The sequence below is a fragment of the Pelmatolapia mariae genome, linkage group LG7, assembly GCF_036321145.2.
Source record: "Pelmatolapia mariae isolate MD_Pm_ZW linkage group LG7, Pm_UMD_F_2, whole genome shotgun sequence".
Taxonomy (NCBI): domain Eukaryota; kingdom Metazoa; phylum Chordata; class Actinopteri; order Cichliformes; family Cichlidae; genus Pelmatolapia; species Pelmatolapia mariae.
In genome coordinates this window covers 5,761,899-5,783,066 of record NC_086233.1, presented here as the reverse complement: position 1 = coordinate 5,783,066, position 21,168 = coordinate 5,761,899, and the positions used below count along the sequence as shown (strand labels likewise).

Genomic DNA, 21,168 nt, shown 5'->3' with positions numbered 1-21,168 from the left:
TAGCTCGATTTGGAGGCATTGAGAAAGTCTGCTTATCCGATGTCTCTACGAGAGATTTAAAACAAGAGTGTGATATATTAAAAACTATTAAACAGCAGAAAATGTATGTTTACAGCCTCAGTTTGCACTTCATCACAGCTCTCTGCTTTCTCAGTAAAAGACTTTCAGTACCTACTGCTGACTGTGACTAAAGAAAATATGACTACCTCTTACAGCAAAAACATTTCTGTCAAAGCGGCGGGAAAATCACTTCCCATAACAAAGCGGTTAAGTTACACTGACTCACTCACTTGGCTTTTGTTGCTTTGCTGACTGAAGGACTGGACTAGAAAGAGGTGAACTTTTGCGAGCCTTCATTCAGTTAGTTCATTTTCAGATTTGTTTGTGCTCTTTCTAAAGCTCCCACTCCTCTTTGCCTTCACAGCGCTCTGAGCTAACGCTAACTGCTCGGTTAAATACCCAACTGTGCCCTGCTTTTTGACTCGCACGTGTGTGACTACAGGGCGTAGCTGGTCTAATCGAGTGCTCTGCTTTAACTGGACAAGCTGAGTCCTGCATATATCAACGACATTTGTCCTGTTTAACAAAGTTAAAAGTAACAGGGATATTGCAGCTTTAGCCACCGCCATTCGACACCATTGCCCCAGAACCAAACCTCCTGGAATCATATAAAGTTGTAATTTTTAAAGTTTTCCACAGTTATTGTTATATTATCATGAGTGGGGGTCACACTTGAGTTGGCAGTCCTAGTTTTTACACGTGTCCCAATTTTGTTTTTCCTTATTAAACTTTTTAAATTGGTGCACAAAAAGCTTGTAAGTTGTAAGTTGGTCTGTTTGGGGTTTTTTTCTTCCCATTTCTTTCTAAATGTTTCATACTAAACAAGTATGGAGCAAGAAGATGGACGTTAAAGGCTTAATCAGCAATCCAGGTCAACTGTAGTTTGAGTTTAGAAAGGAGGAAGTGCAATTTAAAGGAGTTTAGATGAGGAATTGAAAGCAACAGAGTTTTGTGTGAGTCAGAAAAATGTTCCTTCATGTCCAGTGGAGTGCTTTTTTTCTTTCTCTCTCTTTTTTAGATGCTCTTTCTTTTACTCTCTCTCATACCAAAGAAGGGATATATTAATAGAGTCTCTAGCACGCTTGTGTGTGTGTATATATTTAGCTTTGTGGGGTCTGGGCCCCAACCGCTCTGCTCTGTTAGTGTGGGAACAACAATACGCTGAGTGGAGTAGCCTGCTTAGTCTCACAACACCGATCTCCAAAATCTGCGTTGCTCTAGCTTGTGTAAGTTGCGTGTTTGCTTCCCATGCATCTGACTTAGACGGTGCACGTGTGATTCTCCCAGGAGCTGATGAGCAGGACCTCGCTAGAAACTCAGAAGCTGGATCTGATGGATGAGGTGTCCTTTCTCAAACTGAAACTGGTCAGCATGGAGGAGACTCAAACCAACTCACACCCGCAGGATTCGTCAGACGCAAAGCAGAACAAAGCTGAGGTACGGAAAGTCAACAAACATGCTTTCGAACACATTCAGCGAGATTTCTAGATTTCTTTGATCTAGAAATGAAAAACTTGTATGATGTCTGTGTTTAATGGGCTATAAGCCAAGATCCCTGCCACACTTGCCTGAGTGGAAGTTTTCCCTTCTGTGTACATATTGATGTATTGTAGAGTTAAATAACAGGAGGATGAACATTTTACTTTGCACAGTTAATCCTGTTTATGGTTGGGAAATAAACCATTATCTAATTTTAGGGCACAGATTAAGAGTATTATTTTAACTTACTTGTTGGTATTAAACAGTTATTGGTACTTTGATTATACACATTGATTTTCAGGTACTTCATTAGGTGGAAAGGCCAGATACCGACTGTCTCATACTTTTCATCTTGCCCAACTCTAAAACTCCATAATGCAACATCAGAATATGTGATATTAGCGTCTTGAATAATAGCAACTGTCATTAACTGTTCAGCTGTGTTTGGCTGGGTGATCCTTCACTACATTTCTGCTAGTTTGGGCTATTTATCAGCTGCAAAGAGCAACCAGTGGAACAAAAACATCATCGCTGGTATGATCAGGTCTGGAGCCACCGCTTGGTTTGAATGAAATCACCTTCAAAATGCACATCAATAGACAACACAATTGTTTTTTCCACTGTTTTTCAAATAAAGCTTAATAATCTTTATTCCGTATGTTCCATGAGGGGTTATTTAGGGACACGCATCCTGTGGTACTGCTCTTGGGAAGTTCAGACATGCTGTCTAAGGATGTATGTAAGCTGTTTGTCTGGTTTTATTGTGTTTTTTGTCTCCAAGCCAGGAGGGAACATGAACATTCACCAGGGGCTACTGCTGTCACAGTAGAAAGGCACAGATTGGGGGGAGGGGGGATTGTTATTGTATAATATGTATTTACAATATTTTGGCTTACAGATATAACAGTAACTACATGTCTGCTTTTCAACTCTTTCTCTACTTTGGTTTCTGCATCTGTGCTTGTTCTCACAATTTATACTCTCTCATCCAAGCTTTTTATAAAGAAGGAAAACAAATGTTAATGTGTGTATTAAACTCTGAGGCGCTGATTCCTCCCATCTCCTGTCTGTGAGACCTCACCTGTCGGCTGGTGGCAGACGATCCCGCTAAAGAGTGTGATTGGTGGAATGTGTGTTTGATGCTAACCGGGTCTATTCACAGGGCTCTTATCAGCCTCAGAGTTGTAAGTGCATTATTGTACAGGCAACGGCTAATTCACACAAGGCACAGTCTGTACATGAAACCTTGTACACTTGTCTGTTGGAAATTTATGCAAATTAGTACAGATTTCATAAGGCAATCTCACATTTTCTTATTCAGAGATTCAGTTACAGACCTCTTGCTATCTTGCTAAAAAAAAATCCTTTCAAATGCTGAAGTTTCATAGTAACGGTTAAACTTTTTACCGCTTGTATAGTGGTTTGTCTTTAAGCCATGTGTAACAAAAAGAAAAACTGTTACAGCTTTCTTTAGAAAGTCTCATGTTGACTCTCGTTTCCACAGCAGCAGCCTGCTGTTACTTTTGTTGTTTTTCAGGTTTGGTTTTCCCGCTAAGTCCAGTGAAAAAGTCACACGAGCAGGATTTTCCCACAGTTTTTGTCCCACATTTAAATGGAAATCGTAGAGGCCAAATGAAGAATCTGTCCTGCGATCCTGAAATATCTGTCACCCAGATAATAACCAGGCAGATGGTGAAAACATGCCCACCCTCCGGCCAACTTGACTGGCATAGGTAATGATGAAATGTGTCTGGATGGGGTACAAACTTCACTGGTGAGGCTCTGAAACAAGCCAGAACACATCAAACAGTATTTCCAGAGAGTTTAAGCACCACCCTGCAAAGAGACAGCGGAACAGTTTTTGTTTTTGATCGGAGACTTTAGAAATAATTAACTGAAACTGTGAAAAAACACCTGAAACTCATGAGCCTGGTGCACCTAAAGCCCTTCCACCTTTTGAAATCAAGAAATCAGTAATTCTAGTATGGCCGTCATGACTTTTACAGAAAAGTGAGAACCTTCCATTTAAGTATTGTGAGCTCATTGTCATGTTCAAGAAACCATTTTAATACGATCTGTGTCATGGCACATTATCCCGCTGGAAGCAGCCATTAGAATATGAGTACACTGTGGTTATATAACGATGGACTTGGTCACCAACAGTACTCAGGTAGGCGATGGCATTTAAGTGAGTGTGTCATAGTGTGTCATTAAAATATCCCCCCACACTTTTACACCACCAACAGCCTGAACTGTTGATGCAAGCCAGGCTGGAGCCATGCTTTAATGCCATTCACACCAAATTCTGATCCTACCATGAATGTAGGACCACGCAGCATTTTTCCAATCCTCTCCAATTTCGGTGAGCCCATTTAAACTGTCGCCTCAGTTTTCTTTTTCTAGCTGAAAGGTGTGAAACCTGGTGTAGTCTTCTGCTGCTGTAGTTCCTCTGCTTCAAGCTTTGACATGTTGCGTGTTGAGAGTGGCTCTTAAACCTTGGTTGTAAGGAATGGTCATTCGAGTCACTGTTGCTTTCTCATAATCTCAAAGCAGCTGCTCATGTCTGACCTTTTGCATTAACAAGTTTTTTTTCTCACAGATAACTGTCACTCACTGGGTATCTTCAGTTTTTTGGACCATTCTCTGTAAACCGTAGAGATGGTTATGCAGGAAAATCCCAGTAGATCAGCAGCCGCTGAAATACACCAACAACCATGCAGGTCCTCAGTTTTAACTTCAGCAGGTCATCTTGACTATGCATGCATGCCTAAATCCATTGAGTTGGTGCCATTTGATTTACTGATTAGCTATTTTGATTAGCAACCACTTGAACAGGTGTACCCAATGAAGTGGCCAATGAGTGTAGGTGAAAACGACTGCTCAGCTCAGCAACAGGTTTGGGCCTCGGTGAAGGTGAGAGTTACATTAGGACGTTGTTTTCTCACTGACAGAACACACAATAACGATGCACACATACACGCATTCCAACCAAGTCCGGCTGAGCAGCCTTTGCTTGTCTTCACTAGTTTCTTTGTGTGGACTTTGTTCATTGTGACACCCAGCTGCTTCCCACTGGCACAAACGGATACTAAGGCTGCTCATGTGGTTTCACTGTGTGTGCGTGTGTGTGTCTGTGTGTAAAGCTATCACAAGCCATCCAGGGCCGTGCTCTGATAGAATAAACACGATACAGCATTTTTGACACGCAGGGGCCCATACTCTGCAACCGCACATGGATGGAGTGTGATAAGCATCAGCGGAAGCAGACAGAGGGGAGGAGATAGTGAAGGGAACAGATGAAAAGAGAGAGGGCAGAGAAAAAATAAGGAACAGACGGCTGATATACAAAAAGTGACAGGATGTAGTTTGAAATATTGTTTTCTGACCTGTAAGGTGCACATTAACTGAACGTGCATGATAGCCACACTGCAAATCCTGCAGGACGTGACTGTCAGCGATGTCTGATTCTATGAGAAAACCAAGTGTGAGCTGACTTTGCTTCTTGTGCAAAGCTCACATTCACTCAATAACAAGAAGAAAATTTGTCTTAGCAGAAAACTTTTTTATTCAGTCAGGAAGCCACATTCTGTCAATAAATCCTGGGAGCTGTCCAGTATTTCAGATACCATTTCAGGTACAGTGAGCCTGAGTTTAGTGTACCTGACATGATCCTTATTTCATAAGAAAACTGCCTGCAAACCCTGATATGATAGATTAAAGCTTAACTCTTGCGAATGAAAATTACAACATCTTGGCACTTTCTACTCACGTCATGCTAGCTGCACCACTTTGTCTCACACAACTGTTAAATAGATGTTTAAAATGTTGGTTTAAAATAGTGATTTACAAAAGTTGCACTGTTCGCTTAGCACGGGTGCTCAGTTCATTTTAATATCCAGCACAAAAAATGCAATACCCTTTTTCAGCATTAAATACTGGTGCAATTAGCAGTAACCTGCATATCGCAGATGTTAGTAAATCAGTTTGTGTGCTCCTAGAAATATATTTGCAGCATGTTCCCATCTTTTACATGCAATCTTGTCACTTTCTAGCATGTGGCTACTGTTAACCCAAGGCATCATGCCTGTACCTAACACAGTAGTTTTGGTGCTGAAATGTATCCAAAAAAATCCATTTAGGTTACATGCATGAGTTCATGTAGCCAGTGAGCTGGAACAATCCAGAACAGCATTTCGGCACCTTCAGTTAATGAGTCATTAAATCTTACAGGCAGATTAAACAAAATAGTGCAGGATATTATCAAGCAGTCCTTTTTTAGAAGGTTATATTGCAAAAAATGTAAAAAAGCAGCACAAACTTCAACGGGAATTGGGCGGCACTTATTCACTTTATCTAGTCTGTTTTTCAGGCTGCTTCAGGGATCATGAGGTCTATTCTCTCAGCTTGAGGCTCCACCACATAAATCTAATATCAGTCCTGTCAATGAGCTGTTTTTATAAGTTGGTGCTGTCTTGGTTTAGTATTGATTCAGTATTGAGATGCACATACGTACTCACCAGAATCCAACATGTCCGGTGTGCAGCTGAGGTGCTTTGCTTTGTTTACGTTATGATGGGGCTGACACCGGTCTGCATTTTTGTCAGCAAAGTCAGGATATGTGTGTGTGTCTGTGTGTGTGGTTAGTAACAGCTGCGAGGCTCCGGTAGGCTGTCAGGAGGAATGGCAAGCATCCATTCTGAGCATTCCTCGGGGCCAAACACTTTCACCTCAGGAAACCACACCAACACCACACACAGGCTCGCTGCCATCTCACGAACACCTTTAAGTACTAAAGCAACCACTTTTCAGGAACAAGATTCCCCTGAGCTGTGACATTTTCTTAGACCAACAGTTTGCTTAACTTTTAATGTGTGTAAACAAAAAGAACAGTTAGAGACTTTGCTCTGTGCACCTTCATGTCTCTTGTTTATTGTACGCTCTGTTTTTTTCCTGTCTTTACATCCTGTCTTGTTTTGTTTTATTGGTCTAAATTCTGGGTTACGGCTCTGTTTCTCATGCGACTAGACTTGGCTGGAGCTCAGGCATGTTATAATAACCCTGGTGCTCTGGGTGGGGTTATTACTTATACAAAATTATGCTTTAGAAGTCTGAAATGTGGATTTTATGTAGTTTAAAACAGCCCTGCCTGCTGAGCTGGTTTTCAGAGAATTGATTGTGGACAAAATCAGAAATCAATGACATGAGTATGTAAAATAGGCCAAGAAGCACAATGACAAAGACTGAAATCTTGGGAGCTTGTTCCTATTGCCATTTTTTATATTTACAATATGGTATCATACTTATATTGTGCAACATCAGAAGTTGCCATGGAAACTATTCTAATGTCAGCAGAAGACAGATGTTAGCCCTGATCTGTCCTCAGTGGATACGCTCGACATCTTCCACGGCCTGTTCTATGACACTGGATTTAATTAATGAGACACTTTTAATATTTAAGGTAATCTGATTTATTTTTTCCTAAATACAATTTCTTGTTTTAGTATTTCTTGCTATTGATTGTTAGTGATACGGTGGAGTCTTTCTGATGTGACTGTAAACAGGATAAATGAAGCTTTTGGAACATCCAATCCTAATAACAACCACTAGCTTAACAGCCAGTACAATGCAAAATCACTAAGTACATCAGCATGACAGACTTGTTGGTTGAGGACTTTTGGAACGCCTAAAGTGTCGTGGTCGTATCACAACGGGGCGTGTTGCGTTTGACCTTTCGATCTTTAATTCCTGTACAAAAGCCGGTTAGACTGGGAAAACCCTCTGAGACAAATTAGTGATTTGTGACCGCTGTCTTGATTTAATTGGACACGATGATTCACCCACTCAGTTGGAGCACAGTTCACCTAAACAATACAACCCATTCTTAACCACCCCACTCTAATTCTGGCTGACAGGAGGTGTTTGTCTGCTCACCGCTGCTCTCCAAACTCCACTAGACTTCCTGCTTTTTCCTCTGACCCCAGACTAACCTTAAGAATAAAGTGGTCGCTCCTTTCCTGTCAGTGGTCACATTGAACCAGCAGGGAGGTGGCGCAGAAAACTCGCGATGTATATGAGCACAGATCTGTTTTTCACACTATTTCAACAATGTAAGATGGTGAGGCATAATGCCTTGCCTGCATCTGTCTCCCACAATCTCACTGTTACAGCACTAATACAAGAGGAGGGCATTGCATAATGCAAAAGTATATAAAGGAGTAAAAGTTACTCTTAGGTTCCTTAGGGATGTTTTCAGTTGTTTGTCAATGTGCTGAGGTGTAATGCTCCTTCTTTTCTAGGATTCTAACATTTTCTCCAGTTAAATTTAAGCATTTCTTTCTTCCGCTTCAAGTGTTTGTGTAAATCTTTGTGCTTTGTGTGTTTCACAAGATTTTTAAGTGTTTTCTGAGTTTCTACTACAACTGGCCAACAGTGATCGAGATGTGGCATCAACCATTTCGACTGTACTGACTGATTAACAAATAAGTTCATGTTTTATTCTCCTCTCCTCCTCTCAACTGACTTTCATTTATTCCTCTTTTCTTCTCCTCATCTCACCATTTCACCTCTTCTGCCACCCTTCATTTGTCTTCCAACCCTCCCAGTGTGTGGTAAATCTCATCAGTGAGCTCCAGGAGCAGATGTGCAGGTTTCAGGAGGAGATCAGCACTCGCATTCAGGAGAAACGGGCCCTGGAGGAGAAGGAGGCCCAGCAGGGGGAGCCAAGAGACGGCCAAGCCCAGGGCTACAGCCCTCAAGTTGGGTTGGTCGGCTTGGACCTGAGCCTGTCTGGCTCTGATGCCCGGCAGCACAATGGAGGAAAGACTGTTCACGTAGGGAGACTTGATGGATGAACTCATCTTACCCTCCTTCCCCATCATTTCTTCTCTTCTCTTCTTCCCTTTTAACCAGTCCACACACCACCCGGTATTTGGAATATTCCACAGAATCAAGCTAACAACCTCTCTTGTAGTGTCTGTATGTGTACTGCAGGATGTTGGGGTCACACTCTGCTCTGGTTCTTGCAGTGATTGATGCTTTCGATTGGGTTTTCTAAATGCTTCCATACATTTGAGGAGTTATTTACCTAAAAAGTCTTCCAGCAGTATGACGTAGAGTGAACTCCTCAAGTATTTGAAACATTTGGAATGTACTTCAGCACCGATCAGGATGTTGTCTCTATAAATCCTTTCAAGCTTGCCTTTAGGACCAGAATTGTGTTTTGTATTAGATTCGATGTGGTTTCCTTGCATGACAGTGATTCCTCCACTAACAAAGTTTACATCTGTCGGCTTCCTAATACACTGACCAGGTGGATGGGTCATGTTACGGTCCCTATAACCATGCTGTCCAAAGTTTCCCCCAGATGGTGGCAGTGCGCAAGTGGCAGATGTGCGACCCGGAAGGCTTTCAGTAGTGTTCTGGGTTTCCTGGTTGTTAACTGCACGTTGTGGTGTCTGTTTCAGGAGGATCTTGTTTCCTTTATTAACCACTGTACTGTCTGGCCCCGGGGACCTTTATAACTGCACTGAATGTGAACCTGGTGTTTGAATACCCTCCCATTTATATGCTGGCATGCGTGCCCACTCATGTAGATGAACCTCGTGCTGATTGTGACATGTAGATGAAATGTATAACTTTTTTTGAGAATTGCTTGAAACATCAGAAAAGTTTCGTAATTGTGCACATGTATGTAAAGTGGTCCGGCTAACTAAAGAATGCTGTGGTTTGGCTTTTCTGCAGGATTTGCAACAAGAAGTTAAGCAGCTGAAGAGCAAAGTGGATGAGTTGGAGGGAGAGAAGAGCCAGTATGAGAGGAAATTAAGAGCCACCAAGGTACTTGCTAAAGCACACAGAGCAGTGTAAAATGCATTTCACATGCACTTAAAATCTGTTTGTAGAAGCTGGGATGCTGTGTAACATATACAAAAGCATATCAAATGTTGAAACTGAGAAATCTTATTATATGTGCTTTTTTTGAATATGAAGACTTAAAAATGTGTTTCACTACTGCTGGAAAACATGTAAATTGTGGTTTGGCATTGTCTTCTGTGCAAAAGAAGTTCTTTCAGTGTTACTCCAAAATCTGTAAACATCATTTAGTATTAGTGGCGTCTTCACAGATGTCCATTTCACTTGTCGTAGGGCCCCAAAATTGCAACGTTTCATTGGTTTTTAGCCTTGGTACTTGGTCTAGAGGTGTCTCCAGAATCTCTGGATCTTTAAATATTATGATGCAATGCCCCGATACTTTGAACTTCTCTAATCTTTTGTTATTTTATGACACTTTAACCCTTAAATTGTTGAACTCTTTGCCCACGTAGTTTTTCACAGAGCAGTTAGTCCCTTCCGAGTTTTTCTTCTGAACAGCTCGGCCTCTTTCAGATGTTTTTTTTAATATCCAACAACATCACTAATTGAGCTCATTAGTCTCTGAGATCTTCCATCTGGTATTTTTCTTGGCGTTTCTTAAATTTAAGTTAAATTGCATTACTGATGTGAAATTGTAAGGAGCGCATATACAGCACAGTCAGAGTTTTGAGATTTGTTGTGTTTTTCCACTATTTTTAATAAAATGCAACTCTTGCTTTTTTTTGAGAGTTATTTTGTGTAGAATACAATAGAATAAATAAAATAAATAAAAAATTAATAAAAAAATGGGACTTAATGAGCTCTGAAGTTTTCATTAGGGTGGATTAATTTCCTTTGGACAAAGCCAGGCGGCTTGTTTCCCTTTTCTTCCAGACTTACATTAAACGAACCCAAACATTGCTCTAAACTAATCTGACTAACTTCATATCATAGATGTGAGTGTGGTGTATACTTCTCATCAAACTCACCTGAAGAAGACTTACCAAAATGTGGAAACTGGCCTGTGAAGTCACTGCAGCAAACCTGTATAAAGGACGGACTTCCTAATTTGATAATTGCACATATGAAAAAGGAAATAGAGCAGATGTAGACAAGAATGGATGCTGGATACTGTAACAGAATATAAAATTAACAGCTGGTGTTACTGTGATGTTTTACGTAAAAGTTAGATAATTTGATCACACTGTCACCAGGTGAATTTCTTTAACCTTCATTCATCAGGATGAAATAATCAGAGCTTCACTCATCTGTGTTTCTCAGCAGCAGAGACGTGCAGGTTCATTTCCTTTGTTATGACAGAGTCTCTCTCTAACATATTGTTGGATATTGTCTAAAGGAGGTCAAACTGCCATTGGTTTCTCTGTGCTTACAGTGCTTCCTTCCTCCTCTCTTCTTCTCCCTCCTTCACTATCCGCCTCCTCTCCTCTTCTCTACTAACCCCTCTCTGCGGCTTGCTCTCTTCACTTTTTTCCGCTCCTCCTTTCTCTTCACATCCCTAAATCTCTCCCCGTCATTACTCTCTTCCTGTCCTCTCTCCCTCTCTAGCTCTCTATCTCTTACTCTCTCCATGTGTGTTACCAGTCGCTCATGACCCAGCTGTCCAGCCTCAAGCTGACTGTCGAGCACACACAGCTGGAGAAGCAGCATTGGGAGGAGCGCTGGCGCAGCGCACAGGTGCCTCCTCTTCCTCCTCTCCTGCCTCCTGCTCTTGCCGCTTGTCATCTCCCCGTGTTGGTTTCTTTCCTATGATTAGTGTTATGTTTGGCCTCTTCTTTTCTACTTTTCTCGTCATGCTCCTCCCCTTCTCGTGTTTTTTTCCTCATTTCTTTTCTTTCCTTAGTTTCCTTAGTTGCATTTGTTTTTGTTGGTCTTGCGATAGCTGTGAAGCTCTGTCCTGTCCCTTTGAGCAGGAAGGGACCGGACAGAGAAACCTACACAATAAAAGCTCCTGGTTTTGATAAGGACAAGGTTTGTATTTTTTAAAAGCAGAAACCAGTAGATTCCATCCTTTTACTTGTGGCTTTTTCTTTCCCGTTGTTGTGATTTTTAGTGTGCGTTTGCATGGATTTTGTGAATTTATTTGATTCTATCAGTTCTGTGTGTTTGTGCGACCCTACTGTGTTCATATTGTGCACTAAGGATATAACACGGTAATGATGGCTTCCACATATTCTCACTTCAGCAGATTTCCTGGCTGGTGCCTTTCATTTTATTATATATGCTCTGTAATATTTGGAGCCTTCGAGACAAACACAGATCTGATGGTAGTAACAAAACCCTGCACATCTCTGAGTTATTCTCTGGCTTTCCCTGCTTCTTGCCCTATTGTAGGTTTTTGCTTCTGGGTTTTATTGCAGAGCAGCTGCAGGCATTGTTAAGTTTGCACTTATAGCATGCTACCATACAGTCTGTGCACACACATACTGTCTGACACACACCTGTTGTCTTCAGCTGTTGCCTCCACTGTATTTGTTAGCATAATGTGTGATTACCTTTTTTTACTGTTCTTTTCGTCTTAACTCAGATTAGGTCGTCATAACATGTCAAGGCCTCAGAGCAGACACAAGCAAATAGCTTAAATAACAGAGTCCACTTTATGATTTTTTGGAGATAAATGTTTTCCTGTTTAATTCTTATTTTGGCACTTTAGTCATTTAATCTGATGTCTGAGAATAGGAAAGTTGTAATGGATAAAGAAAACATGGATTGCATGTGACTGAAGGCAGACTGAAGTACAGCAGTTTTTATTATATTAGAGGGTCAATACTGAAAAATAAGACAGAGGCTTAACGTTTGCATATGTATAAAATATCAGTATTATTGTTTCTTTTAAAAAATGATACTGTAGAAGATGTTTCTTACTTTGATGCTAACATTCCCTTTTGCTGTTGTATTTGAATTTTCCCTAAACGGAAGCATCGGTAACCCTAATTTGTCCGTTTGTGTTGGCTTCAGTTTAAGTGATGAGACGTCTGACTGAGCGCTTAGGTCTTAGTCCAGTGGTTCTTAACCTTGTTGGAGACACCGAACCCCACCAGTTTCATATGCGCATTCACCGAACCCCTCTTTAGTGAAATTTTTTTTTTTCAAATTCAAGACATAGATATGTTTTTTTACTGGTGCACAAAATGATCCGTGCATGAACATCACCTTGTTCAAAGAACAAAACCAACACAATGCATGAACTTACAAGAAATTACATACCTGCAAATCAGTGTGACTTCTGCTGTTGCCTTTGAGAGACCAGTTCAGATATGCGTGGCTTCACCTTGGCAAGTGCCAGTCTCATGTCATTTTCACAGAAAAGTCTGTTCCTTTTCTTCGTTTTTATGTCCAGCATCGTCGAAAAGGATTGCTCGCAAAGATATGTTGTAACAAATGGTATAAAAAAATCCAGAGCTTTCTTAGCTGAAATGTGCTGAAAATGCGGTGCCTCAGAGCACTATTTCGCACATAGTTCACACATTCCACCACAGTTTTTAATACTTCTGCCATTGTTGGAGGAAAGGTTTTTGTTGCCAATGCATGCCTGTGCAAAATACAATGAGTCACAATGATGTGTGGTGCATCGGCTTTTACTAGCGCACCAAAGCCAGAGTTTCTTCCTAGCATGACTGGAGCTCCGTCCTTACAAACTGCAGAAACCATGTCCCATGAAAGATTGTTGTCTCTGAAGAAGTCATCCACAAGCTTCTTCACATCGGCTGCCTTAGTTGTTGTTGTAAGAGGCTTACAAAATAAAAAATCTTCTTTTATCATGTCATCTTTCACATAGTCCACAAAAACAGTAAGCTGGCTTAGATTAGCAACGTCTGTGCTCTCATCGAGCTGAAGGCTGAATTTTGCCGGGCTTGAAATCAGATCAGCGACTACTTGAGCCAAGATGTCTTTACTCATGTCTTCTATTCTGTCGCTGACGGTGTCATTTGAAAGAGGAATTTGGGATAATTTACCTTCGGCCGCTGTTCCGAGAATCAGATTTGCCATCTTTAACGCAGCTGGTTTCACGAGTGTTTCACCAATGGTGTGTGGCTTGCCCTGCTTTGCGATCAGGTAAGCAACTTCGTACGATGCTGTGAGGATCGGTTTGTTAACGGCTACAAATCCAAGAGCAGGCAGAGTGGGCCTTTCACCGAATCTGGCTCTCTTCACCTTGAACTCAGCAAGTGTTGTGTTCTTGTATTCCCCGTCTCCATGCAGCTTCAAGAAGTGTTCCTTTAGTTTTGCCGGTGCGAGACTACAGTTGCTCAACTTGGCGTTGCAAATCATGCAGATAGGACGCTCACTCCCATCACGTTCCGTGATACATGTGAATCCATACTGTACATATTCGTCCGACCACTTTCTTCTTTTGCCCGACATAGTTAGTATGGATTAAAATGTTAAAATAAATCACACGAAGTACTACCACTACATTCACCTGTTGACTACTGCGCGCGCTACATTCCCCGCAGCCCTGATTTGCCAAGCAGTGTAGCATGACAGTCTGCAGCCAGTGATGGCCAGAAGGGGGCGTGTCATCACAAATTTACACGATAATTCGGGTGTGTCTGGACCTCTGTGACCTCTGCGGTGGAGGCTCTGCCGAACCCCTGAGACCGGCTCACCGAACCCCTAGGGTTCGATCGAACCCAGGTTAAGAACCACTGTCTTAGTCACTAGGCTGTAGACTGTATATAAAAGATGGACGTGATTGATAACCTTGAAATGGTTATTCTTGAAAGTTGTCACTGCTGGCCGGAGAACAAAAGTTCACCTGGACAAATGCACATAAAACAAACACACATATGTGGGGTGTTCTGTGTTATGTGGGGCTTTAAATATGTCCTCTGCCCCAAATCTACAAAAACAATGTAGTTTTTACACCATCTGTATATAAAAGATGGACATAATGAAAGTGATGCCACCTATTGTTTCCTGGACCTCGAATTTTGTTTGTTTGACCATTGCCATGTTGTTTTTGGAGCCAAAAATAACTATATTAGCATGAGAAGGTGGCATGCTATGCTATCAGATAATGCTAGTAAGCTAAAGTTACGTAAACTGTATGAATGCAGTGCACAGAAACACACATATTTGCTTAGTGATGGATCAAATAACTATCAGAATGTCATTCAACAAAACTGAACCAATTATGCAGAGGAAACAATCTGTCAAAACTTTTTTGTACTATGCTATAACTTTGTTAAGAAGTCTTCCCACAGCTAAGTGCAGTTTATGGCACGTCATCCTGGCCTCATTTTCAGCTGTTTGGGCACAATGCAGTAATGTCATTCATGTTACAGTTAACAGCTGAGGGTGGAGAGCGTAGTACGTGTCAGAAATTGTGTTTTTTTTGCCAGAAATACTTCATTGGATAGATGCTTGACTGGCGATGCAGTTTCATTAGATCGTGTGGAGAAAGCTGTGGTAGAGTTTGTTTTAACAAAGTATTGTAAAAAAGTGAAATAGTGGGGTTGATTTAAAGTAGAAAACCTCAAAATAACTTGTGGCTGCATGTGGCTTTCAGTGCTTGTTTTGTCTTTCCATTGTGTAGTTTTTATTTGAAAGAAGGTGCTCAGTGCCAAATAATAATAATAATAATGATGATAATATAGAATAATGTCAGAATTCACAACTCATTTTATGTGTTACTCTGATGGCTCATCAGTTGGCTGGTTGGTTTTAGAAATGATTCCTTTTTAAAAAAAAAAATGATTTGCTTAGTTGCTTCACACTTACAGCTCACAGACATCCACTGACCTGGAAGATCGACCCAGTTCACAGACATCTACTCTGACTTCCTCCACAGGCAGAAATCTCAGAGCTGCAGCAGCTCCTGGCCTCCAAAGATGCTGAGATCGAGTGCCTACAGACCCAGCTGCTGGCCAGAGGCGGCAGCGCCAATGACAACGCAGAGAGAGGTACACTCAGCTGACAGTCTGACCAATCAAATCTGTCAGTGCAGATATGTGCGAGAGGCAGCGATGTGCACGTCTGTCAACTCTGATTACTGTAACATCTAATCAACAGTTACTCTCTTCTCTGTTCTCCACTTGGCTTGTTTTTTTCCACTCTTTGCTGCCCTCTGCTGTAGAGGAGGTGTATATCAAGCATCTGATTAACAAATGTAAGGCATTTATGTTGCTAATGGGACTAATTTCTAAGCAACCTCCTGGACAGCTGGATTTTTCTGTTTTGGTCATTCAGTGATATTTATGACTCAAATGTGAAACTTAAAACCAAACAGGGAACACTTTAAATGTCGAGGCTAAGTAGTCTCTTCATCGGGAATGTGGATGTTTGGTTTGGGATTGGACCACAGCTAAGCTTCAGTGTGTGTCTGTGATGTGAGCCTGTACATCCTTTCAAATCAAAAAGACTCAGAAGAGTGTCAGGCTATGCAGCGTCCACTGTCCTGTACAAACTTCTTATACCACATCAAATCATCGTTATTTAACAGGAGTTCACCCAAAGTGCCTTCCGGTTTGGGAAGAACACATAGAATATAAAGTACAGTATAAAATTACCACACAAACATGCTGATAAATGCACACAGTGAGGCATGTAAAAAATTAGATTCAAATCTGAGTAAATAGAACATAATGAGCACATTGAGAGGACTATAATATAAACATGTTAACTAAAGAAAATCTGAAAGGAGAGTGGGACAAGTAGTAGAAAAAAAACTCTGTAACTAGTTTATTCATTTCTGCAGGAGGAGTCACCAGAGAGCGTTGCAGTATCCTGACATTTTGTGCTTTGTTTTTCCTCCTGGCATTGTCATATTGCAGTTCATTAGAATTGCTTTCTTGTTGCCTTATAAATGGTGCTCTAAAGCCACCGATGACATGCATATCATTTCAAAGATGAGCCGTTTGAATAAACAAAAAAGAAATCCTGTTTAGATAAGTTTCTGCATTTGAAAGGATGTTAAATGAAATCCGGTGCCAGCTGGAGTTTGTGTGGCTGATACTGATGCAAGCCTCATTAGTTCTTCTCTCTGTAATGGTGCTGTTGACAATGCTCAGTTTCCACGTGTGTCCCAGGTGATGCTGCATGGGCAGTTGTGCTGTCAGCATGTATTTGTTTTGCTTGATTAGTCCTATTTGCATGGCTCTCATGTCTGTCACCAGCACCGCTTCGTGCACCCATCAGCTACCCTGATCTAACTAGCTAGCGTGAGGGTACAATAGGATCCTTTTTAACTTCTTTGTCTTCTTTGTTAGACCAGGAATACCAGAGGTTAAAGGTGGGGATGGAGTCTTTGTTGGCTTCAAATGACGAAAAGGTAATGAAATCATTTTTGCCACTGCTACAATATATATCATTTACAACAAGATTAAATAAAAAGAGAATGACCATTTCTGCCTTGGTGATAACAGGATCGACGTATAGAGGAGCTTACCATTCTGCTCAGCCAGTACAGAAAGATGAGGGAGGTCATGGCACTCACGCAGGGTGAGCTTCCTTTTTCTGTATTGTGAGTTTCTGCTTGGAAACCTGTCTTTTCTCTCTAACGTCACTATGCTGCCAATTGTTTTGGTTTCTATCTACCAGGAAGCAGTGAAGAGGAGCTGAGTGGCAGTTTAAAGCTCAAAGCCATCACTCACAAAGCACACTCTGACATCCTCAGATCAGAGGTAGGATTCACAAGAAATTTTAAATAAAAGTCAAAGAATTATTGGGTTAATAATCTCACTTCATTTCTCCACAAATGCTTTGAAAAAATGTTTTTTCCTGCATAGCTGTCATCAAGAGGATCGTCACCACTTATGCTGTCCTCATCCCCGTATCAGAGGGATTTGGATTCCAGGTATGAATGCACAGCGCTCGTACTGTACGCGATGAATGAACGCCAGACTCTGAGTTAACTCTGTGTGGTGTCTGTTGCAGTTTCCAGAACTCTGTGGAGACATCGCTGGTGTCCGCTGCTGACCCAAGTTTGTTTAATGGATCTTGGTAAGCCCTGCTACAGTACAAGCACATTCAAAGTGTACGTCTGCTTAACCAGATGTCAGTGATACAATATTTTTTCTGCAGGCATCGGCGCCGGTTGATGTCCAGCAGTCTTGAAGAGTTGCAGAGTGGATCTTTACAAAAGGTCTGTTAGTGTTTGCCTCCACAATTCGCTTGTTTAATATAAACATACTAATCTCTATCTAATCCAGCCTATCACATCTGCTTACTAAAAAGTACTTTAAATCAGTTCTTTCTAGCTAATCTTTAACGTTCTGTTAATCTGACCGTGTGATTGCTAACCTTCTAATTCTGGGTTTGTGTGTGTGTGTGTTCTCTGGTCTCTCCCGTCTCTCTGTTGGCTGTAGGCTGTAGAGATCCAGCCACTTGAAAGTGAATCAGATGTAGGGGCTGAGGTACTGATCTGCAACATGATGTTACACATTTAGCTACACAAATCCCATGTATTCATTATACATCTTTAGATTACAGGATTAGTATATATTTTTTGTAAAGAAGATGAAATAAATCAAAATATAAACAAGACTTGGGTTGTGGCCAAATAGTCCAAAAAAATGACTCCTAATCAGTTTTTCCGTGACCTGTATGGAAAACACCATGAAGTCAGGGAAAGATGTAATTTCATAAGGAAAAGAGAATCCGACTGCTCATTAAAATGTTGGCGTGGCACAAAAAGAGCTCCAAACACATATTGGATACTTTGCCTTGTCTGTTTTTACCTTGTTGTTTTATGCAGGCTGTATAAATATGAACAACACGGTGAATCTTACTGCAGGTAACCCTTTAATGTAGTCACCACCACCTGCTCATATCACATTGGCTATTTTACTTGGCGAAACTACAGGTTCATACGTTCTCTGGTCTCTCATCTCTCCTACATCACTAATCTTCTCCTGTGTAGACTCCCCGCAGGAAATCCCACCCTGCTGTCCACTCGTATTTTCTCTTCCGACTAAAGAGATGATCCTTTGTAGTCGTTGCCTTGATTAAAGCAAGAATTTTAACAGAGTGGTTCATAGTCCAGCTTTGGTCTAAAACATATCCACACATTTGCATGTTATGTAATAAGATAAGATAAGATAAGATAACCTTTATTAGTCCCACAAGGCAGGATTTATTTACATGATAATCTGCACCAAACGTCAGTTACTTTGATCGTTTATTGTTGTGAATGGTCTGACGTGCAATGCTTTGAATTGTCAAGATGATCGCCTTTCCTTTCAGAAAGGGTGGATTAGGGTTTCCTCTGTTAAATGAGGCAATAAATGAAGCACTGAAGCACCTTTTGTTCAGTATTTAGAGAACTCAGACAGCTCTTATTACAGCGGCCACATGGATATATTAGGGCCACTTTCCTTCTCTCCTTCCTTAACTAATCTTCATGACCAACTTTGTTTCCCCCCCCCTAATGATAAGAAACTGTATCTAAAGATATATTCACATATATCCCTCTAAAATTTGGATCATGACCACATTCTTGCTTTTGCTTTTTTTTCTTTTTTTTTTAATGCCAAACATAATTTTCACCTATCAAGTCATTCACCTGATGATTTTTGGCTTCTTTCTCGCCACCAGCTTACATTTTTCAAGCAGAAAATCTGTTTATTTATGAAAGGGTAAAATATTTGTTGGCTATAAAATGTGATTGTGACTGTTTTTGTCCAGGTAATGGGCAACTTTCCTCTAAGAGTTCCTAAATTTTCTGTTATTTTGTAGTTATTATAAGTAAACAAATAGTCTAAAATGTCTAAAATGATGCGCTCCTTCTTCTATCCTATTCAGTGAATTCTAACAGGTTTGCATTATTTTGTTTGTGCCAGCAAGTCATCCATCCTCATTATACATGTTTCACAAATAACAGGAAACACTTTAATACTAAGTTTTAACCTAAAAAAAAGTAACTTTAATAAATAAAGGTTAAGTAGAGATTGGACCCCAGCTCTCTAGCAGGAGGGTGAAATGATATTTTAATAAGCAGTAAAGAATGTTTGTAGAAGCAGCGGACTGTGAGCAGAGATTTGTAGAAGATTTTTCTCTATTCTGTCACAAATTTGAGCTCTTTGGCCACAAGCAGACACATTTCGATGCAAACCGATACATGACAGAGGTCTACAGGCTAAGTGCCTCAGTGGGATATGGTTGCATTGCTGAATAAACAAAGAAACAGAGCAGAAGCTTGACAGCTTCTAATAAGATACAAACTAGGAGAAAATAAAAACAGCCATAGAACAAGACACTGTGATTGGCTGCTCACAGCCAATCGCAGTCAGTTCTCTTGGTTTCAAGCAGAGGTTAAAGCTTCAAGCGTGGACTGGGGAACCAATCAGGTGCAGGGGCAGGAGGCAGCAGCAGGACAGGCAAGTGGAGGAGCCAATCAAGGGCAAGGGGACATACTAATTAGTATCAAGCCATATGAATTAAGACTTGAACATACTAATTATCATACATCCAAAGTACACAGAGTGTTAGTCATACAGAAAGAGGCAGAGTACTGAGAGATGTAACAGAAAAGCAAAAAGTAATGGAGTAGTTTCTGTGTGTGTAGTTATATGGCTGCATAAAAAGATCCACACAAGGCAAAGCGTCTCTTAAATAGACCTGATGCACTTACATCAACAAGTAATGACTGATGACCTACTGATATGTTCGAGGGATATGCATAATAGACAAAAACAAGCTCATAGCGTTGTCTTCTTTTCTGTGAGGCCACTTATAAACTGCTAGAATGTGTAGTAATGCTGTGCTTTATAGCAAACAGTGATGTAACTGTCCTGGTGCCCTCTGACCTCTTGTTCTCAGTGTGACAAGTTCACAGTTGAGTTCTTCCTTTGAAAAAAAGTTCCCCTGTGCATTACAGTCAATATATAATCGTATAATCATACTGCGTCTACACAAACAAACACACACACAAACGCACACACACGCAAAAGGGCCAAGACCCACCTGAAGTGGCTGTCGGTAGTACTTGACATCACAGCTGCCTCCCAGCTGTTTCTTTCTGCTGGCCTTTCTCCAGTTATTCTCTCAGACCCCGATGACTTTAATGCGCGGTTATATTCCAGCATCATCAGACATTCACTCTCTAAAGGACAGACGGTTATGCAACAGAGGAAAAACACAAATCACCTCACGGCCCCGCTGTGATCTTATGAAAGCCATCAGAGCACGGGTAAAGCCACAAACTTTCAGTGTATTTAAAGAAGAATGTAAAAAAAGAGAATCAGAGCCACATAGCAACAAAATACAGAGATTAAGGTGTCCACTTTGTTAGAGTCAGAGGTGTCTATTAAGAAAATCATTTTAGAGTCAAAGCTGCAGTGAATTTATTGAATTGTATACATTTTAAGATTATATCTGGAATGTGATGCCAGACTTGGCTGAAAGAGTAACACACTGTTTGCTTTTTATATTGTACAGAATCCCCACATGGAGCTGAACAAGTACCAAACTCTGCCGGGGAAACTGAGTAAAAAGAACGAGCCGCGGGCCGAGCTGAACGGCGACAGAGACGGAGAGTATTTATCTCCCGCCCAGCTCTCGCCTGTCCACAGCCACAGCCAGGACTACAGTCTGAGTGAGTGTTGTATCTGTTAAGTACCATGTTTTAATCTGTGAAATCTCAAATGCAGGTCTCTCACTCTTTGTAATTTAAACCTAAAAAATCTGCGTGACTTTACACTCAAGGGAAAAATTTAAATGTTTGTATATTTTGGGGAATACATTTATTCAACTGAGCTAATCAAGCAGCCTTCTGGCTGTAGCTTCATAGTGACCATACACATCTTATTTAGCTTTGCAAGA

General features: G+C 40.9%; 1 protein-coding gene across 10 annotated transcripts in view; it reads left to right on the top strand.

Moving 5' to 3' along the window:
- Window positions 1-21,168, top strand: part of ppfibp2b (PPFIA binding protein 2b) — a 100,533-nt gene that overhangs the window by 64,903 nt on the left and 14,462 nt on the right. For 2 of the 10 annotated variants that reach the window (XM_063477667.1, XM_063477672.1), the window contains 13 exons: window positions 1,348-1,497; window positions 8,142-8,369; window positions 9,280-9,372; window positions 15,200-15,311; window positions 15,485-15,517; window positions 16,617-16,678; window positions 16,773-16,848; window positions 16,948-17,030; window positions 17,136-17,203; window positions 17,284-17,349; window positions 17,431-17,491; window positions 17,715-17,762; window positions 20,785-20,941. In XM_063477667.1, the coding sequence (XP_063333737.1) occupies window positions 1,348-1,497; window positions 8,142-8,369; window positions 9,280-9,372; window positions 15,200-15,311; window positions 15,485-15,517; window positions 16,617-16,678; window positions 16,773-16,848; window positions 16,948-17,030; window positions 17,136-17,203; window positions 17,284-17,349; window positions 17,431-17,491; window positions 17,715-17,762; window positions 20,785-20,941 (1,237 nt within the window). Of the gene's footprint in view, window positions 1-1,347; window positions 1,498-8,141; window positions 8,370-9,279; window positions 9,373-10,953; window positions 11,083-15,199; window positions 15,312-15,484; window positions 15,518-16,616; window positions 16,679-16,772; window positions 16,849-16,947; window positions 17,031-17,135; window positions 17,204-17,283; window positions 17,350-17,430; window positions 17,492-17,714; window positions 17,763-20,784; window positions 20,942-21,168 lie in introns of all 10 variants that reach the window. The other 8 variants (XR_010094292.1, XM_063477668.1, XM_063477665.1 and 5 more) reach the window with 7 other exon arrangements.